Below are 6,097 nucleotides of genomic sequence, written 5' to 3' on the forward strand. Positions count from 1 at the left end.
ATTACACATTTACATTCTGCCGATCTGCTGAACCTTCTATACGGATTCTTTCTTGAGCCGTATTCAACTCCTTCATCAACATCTCACGCCGAACATCTATTCCTTCTCTGAACTCATGGTCAAACGCCATGAAAGCCCGGCCTCCAGCTTCAGCAGTAACATTACTCGCGATGTAGTATATCCCACCACAAAGGCCCAGCCCAATCAGATAAACAATAAAAACATTGCGATCATCGTCCACAGCTGACCCCAAACCGAGTTTTCTCGTGTAGAGGAACCCAAGATATATCCCTATCCCAGCCAGGAAAGTAAATACCGACGTAGAAAGCAGTATCGATGGAGCAGATAAGGACAGTAAGGAAGTAAGAGCCGGTGTAATACCCAAGAAATCATGTAAGTCTCTGATTCACCATGTAACCTCATCTGCTGCTTTTCGCGCGCTCTACAAACTGCCCGTATTCCCCCCTGGGCTCCATGATAGCCTGGAAGTCTGCAAGAGTTTTGGCTGATCGTATTGCCAAAATAACATCCTCGATATGATCCCGTCGCCCTTTCCTTATCCAAGACCTGATGTCTTTGCCCTTGAAGAGGATGCCAATTTTGCGTGATTGTGTTGCCGCAAAATACATCGCCATGAGGGATGCCACAAGGCTGTACATAAAACAAGCACGGGCTGACCAATGGTTTTCATTGAGAAGGTCAAGCGAGAGGGAGGATATAACAAGCTGCGCAATAATTGCCCCCTTGTTGGAAAAAACCCCTTCTTTAAAATCATATCGATATAATATGGTTGTGTGCAAGGAGGAGGCCAAGGTTCTTACAGTAATAGCAGTCATGTTACATTCATCGATTATCCATTTTTTAAATGCTAAAGCGTCTTCATAGCGGATAAAACCTTAAGTTGCGTTTTCCAAACTACTAAACTTCCGAAAAGGAAAACAATTATCCCAGCGGCACTGTAGAGGCGTACGAATAACCGGAAAGACGAGACTGGGACGTAAATAACGTGGGCACAGCTATAGCTGAGGCCACTAAGCCCGCCACTTCCATAATAGATTCACCAAATGGGTGATTAAAAGCCGAGGAGTAATTATGAGAAATAAGCTCGTAAATTTTGGTCTTGGGATGGTGATGGGGGTGGTAGTGGTGGTGCAGAATCAGGAGTGCCCCTTGTTACAACCACTCGAGCGGGGTTTAAATTTTCTGGCCTGCAAGTTCGTCAAGTCTTCAGCCTTGTGGATCCTCCCCTTTCATGGGCTAGTCCCGTTGATACCACTACAGGCAACACAGATGGAGTGCACTTTTTAAGCTTATTCCTGGATAACCCACCTGACTAATATATACTTCAGCACCTGCTATATAGATTTCCCTAGCAAGATGAGTACGTTGCTATCGCACACTTCGGCTTAGAAGCTGAAAGAAAACTTGGTTGAGAAACTATTAGAGTCTCGGGACCAGACGTACACGCAACCAACAATAGACAATAGCAATAACTTAAGGCCCCTTGACTAACCATAGCTACATCCAAGAAATAGCCAAAATAGCCAAAATAGCCAATACCAACCCATATTCCGTTAACTCAAACCGACAAGCAGAACCGCTCGCCGTAACCGCCCCAGCAGTAGCCACAGTCCTAGTCGAAACACTCGTATCAGTCTTCGTCAACGTAGCCGTCCTCGTAGCCGTCTTCGTAATATAAGCATAAATGCAGTCCGCCTCCAACGTAGTAATGTAAGCATAACTAAGCCGCGTTTCAGTCACCGAACCCTCTCCATCTCTAAAGCGATCCCCAAACGCCGTAGTCGTAGTAGTAAACGTTTCCGTAAGATATTTATATCTAGTCACAGGATGTGCGGTATTGCTACAGATACTGATTTTTTTGGGTATCTCCGCCAAGGGCGAGGATGCTGATGTCTACGGCTGTTAGGACCGGATGACGGGTCGTATAAGTTACAGTGAATGGGGAATGGTCGCCGCTTGTGACCGGGATACAGGTTTTTGTACTGGTGTCAGTACTGTATAGAGCTATGTCGTTATCCCCACGTCGCGCGAGCCTTCGGTTTACCGACGGACGAAGAACGTATCGCCATTGCCGTTCAAGAGTTTCACCGTATTCGTCGTCGTCACCGCTACCCCCTGTATTGTTCAGAGGCTCTGGGTACAGCCACGGGTTGTTCAAACAGCATACTTTATCTGATGAGCAGACTTGTTGTATACCAGGATTTAGATACTTTGTTGGTATGACAAGTTGCTCGAGGTCGAGGCCGGGGTTTGGGAGGAAGTCCCTTCCACGATTTACTTCCACCGCATTCGCTGCTGAAGTGGTACTTCGTGCGAGGAATGAGGCCGCCAAAGTCAAGGAGGAAAAAAAGAGCTGCATTTCGACTCCAACCCTCGGCTAAAACTATTCTGCCTAGAGAGAGCTCTGGTGTCAACCGTAATCTGATTTGCTAAAGAGTTTTGGGCAGGTGCGTAAACGCCGAACTAGAATTTCGACACTATCAATCGATTATCGCGGCACTCCTGCGCCTTATATAATCGCGGTATCAAAGAATTAAAACTGCAACTGGTCTGTACATCTCAGCGGGTTGAGATTCTGTATTCAAGGTTGCATCAAAACCCAACATATCCCCAGAATTTCCCTCCAGTTAGTAGTTCTACGTATAATTGTGCAGGAGATGACAAATGTATAAAGCCCTTCTCCATGCTCCAATGGACCTCAAAACCTCAAAACTAACGGAATATGCATGTAACCCAACTTCAAAATATTCTACACAGTAAATTCCGAGCATAGAAGGAACTTGCCGAAGATTCTATCCCACCATGCATACCCCGATGCATCACTAACCAGCTAGTGTCCCGACATAATGTTGCAACATTGCCAAGGTTAGGCTGAAATATTGTAGCCTCGTCTAGTTTTGTATGTGTACCTTTTGCTCTCCGAAGCTTAGAATAATACAATACAATTTTGCAGCGAAGTTGGTCTGCCGAGAGGCCGAGCTGGTTAATGCCTGCTCTCGTAGTACTAGTTGAAGCTTGACTAGCCAAGAAATGCCGGTCAGGGAAGCTCCGCCAGGACTGATATCCCGTGTGCCGCATTTTTCTCGATGATATCAGACCCTAAAACCCTCTGTCATTATGTAACAGCACTTGGTAGATTTCAACACCACCTGATATCATTCAGAGAGGTGGGGTGGCGCTAAGCTCATGAGGTAACTGATAAATAACTTGAGAAGAATGAAGGAATTCCGGAATCGATATAGAGCTTAAAAACTTCTATATCTCTGCACCTCTAGAATATGGTTAATGATTAAAATGCAGATATATCTAGATCTCTAGATGGATCGAGACGAGGAAGCTCACCACGACAGGTAGTCGTAGCGAGGAACTTCCCGAGACAAGAGATATATCGATATCGCGTCGGTACGCTCCGATATTTCTCTCTTTCATGGTACGTAAGAATTTAAGAGCCGGAGTAATCTTTCATTCATAAAGTACTTAAATTTCGATTAAATTTCGATTCTTAATGGACCCAAGTAGCCATCGAGCTGGTAAGTTAAGCTACAGCTAAGCTATAGTTTTTGGGCGTTTCTCAAAGCCACTCACTAGTCGTTCCCTGATTGGTATCAGAAACGTTTGGCAAGCCACAAAACGTCAACTTTAACTTGAAAAGTCGCATTTTCACAAGCAAAAATATTAATAATTCCCCCAGCACCGAGCGGGGCACGAGACTACGCCGAGGCTAATCCCTTCAGCCCAAAATTCTATTTTTGATACAATCACGTGACAAACACGAGGAGGTCTTGGCAAGGCCTCCCTATTAAAACTTAACAGAACACACAGCCACGACCCTTTTCTACCATCAACCTCATACAATCTATCCGTCTTAGCACACCGTCTATCAAGGCCTCCATCCCGCCTAAAATTACCACAAACGTCTCCAATCCCGGCAGTTTTACACGTAGTCCAAAAAACCCTAGTTTCGAGTAACCGACGCCACATCATCTATCTCTCGAGAAGGGATATAAAGGGAAACCACCAAACCACACCTTGCCATAAATTGTTCGCCATTCATCAATCATCATCACCACCACCAACCTGCAAACCAAACAAAAACACATCCAACAATCACCACAATGAAAGCTCCACTCGCCATCCTCGGCTTCTCAATCGCCTCCTTCTACTCCCACAAAATGTACAAAAGCCAACAAGAGCAACGTTCAAAAACCTCGCTATCCGAAAAACAAGCCCACGAACCAGAAGCTCCTCAAAAGTCGAATAAACCGGAGCATCCATGGTGGAACCCTCCTGTCCGCAATGAAGCCAAATACGCGGAATTAATCCACGTTCCCTGGATTCGCTGAGAAACCTCCTTCTAAAGCGCCGAAAGGGGGCGTTCAATTAAGCTCAATTCCTCGGATAACGACACGTCTTTTTCATCGACTCCTCTTTTTTCTCATTATCATTCGCAAATATTATAGAACGTACCACCTCTTTCTTCAGCGACCTCGCATCTTTCATCACGGAGTTTTACATTCAGGCGTCTCTTGCTTCCATCCCTCTTTATTACAAATAAACCATACTCCTAATAAACAACACTTTGCACGTCTCCACACCTTCCAGGCGTTCCAAATGGGTTCCTTTTCTTTTTCTTGTTCCAAGGCGTTATTTTCATATGAAATCGGGGGAAACTTAAAGATCACAAATTGCACATTTTCATCGCTTTTCTTGTTCTATATGGTTGTTAAGGGCTATAAAACGGGAGGAATTTAAACCAAAAGGCAAGGGGTGGTTTGTGTGTATACGGGTGCGCGGGAGAAGAAATATGGGAACACAGCGTTTTGCATATTTTATCTTTCTCTTTTTTTCAAATAATTTGTATTTAATACAAAACCCCAGGGCGGGTTCTACTTAATCAACTAGCTGAAGATCAGTGGCCTGGTTTTCTTCCTTTCCATTCTAACAAAATAAGTTGAATCTTGATTTCTTGGTTCATAATGTGAGTACATGATTTGCGGCCAATAATATCGTGCATAACGGTGACGTGCCCTTCTCTAGCGAGCTCTTCGGCTTGACCCCGCCGTGACCCCTAACCTCCAATCCGCGACCCGAGATATCGAGGATAGCACGATAGGTAAAGGGCCTTAGCTGCTTTTCGCAGCTGGGTGTTGGTGTAACGTCCAATCGTTTCCATCCACGCAAAAAATACAACAAAACATGCTTCGGTTTCGCATGAGGGTCGAAACTTATATCCGCTTGACCTTCGTCGTCGGCTTATAACACCGGGAGGAGAATTAATTGAGTATTATTATAATCCGTATATTCCTGGTAAATGATTTTTTCTTCCAAATCTCTACCCCACTATTAAATTCATCCACAATTCCATGTCGTGAATATCTCGTGATACCGTGCTTAAAACCGAAAAAAATTCTTCAAAAGAGCGCCGCCTCAACACAAAACTTATGTGTTGCCGATGAATTATATAACAAAAAAAGCCTAAAAAGGCATCGGTGGCGTGCCCTTTTTAGATAGACAACAGGGATCACAGAACGGAACAACGGAGTGGATCGGGATCGGGATATTTTGGTGGTCAGGTTCCGAAATGCACGGTTGGTGCTTATTTAGAACATTTGTTTTTTACGTAAGGCTGGGCCGATGGTTCGGATCGCAGGAATAACTGGCTAAAAGAAATTTCTTTTGAGACGGTTGCCTGTTGAGTTAGTGAATCGGGTATAGATCACTTGAATCGAGTAGTACCATTGCAATTGAAACTAGAATATCGAAGCTGGATTCTGTATAGGTCCGCGGTACCCAGACAGTGAATCCGCAGACTTTTACGGAGCCCAACTCAGGACTACCTATGGAATTATATACGCATACTATACTTAGGTCTACGTAGGGAACAAGTGATATAATGAGGAGTATAATAAGATAATAACATTATCAATACCATCAGGGCGACCACCATAACGATGATCTAAACGCTTTTATCTAAGCTATGCCAGGTCTCCATATCCTACCTCTGTTCCCCCTCCAAACCAATGTAGTTATCTCACATGTATGCGGGAAAAAAGAAGAGATAGAAGAAAAACAACAA

The 6,097-nt window shown here is 44.4% G+C and overlaps 1 protein-coding gene across 1 annotated transcript; it reads right to left on the reverse strand.

Moving 5' to 3' along the window:
- Positions 1-1,518: 1,518 nt before the first annotated feature.
- DFL_005293 (uncharacterized protein) lies at positions 1,519-2,380 on the reverse strand (the record flags this gene model as incomplete). Its single annotated transcript, XM_067634528.1, has 2 exons — positions 1,519-1,741; positions 1,872-2,380. 2 exons carry the CDS (start codon positions 2,378-2,380, stop codon positions 1,519-1,521), a joined length of 732 nt encoding a protein of 243 aa, XP_067492588.1.
- Between the last annotated feature and the right edge of the window lie 3,717 nt (positions 2,381-6,097).

This window comes from Arthrobotrys flagrans, assembly GCF_004000055.1.
Source record: "Arthrobotrys flagrans strain CBS H-5679 chromosome Unknown unitig_0, whole genome shotgun sequence".
Classification (NCBI taxonomy): domain Eukaryota; kingdom Fungi; phylum Ascomycota; class Orbiliomycetes; order Orbiliales; family Orbiliaceae; genus Arthrobotrys; species Arthrobotrys flagrans.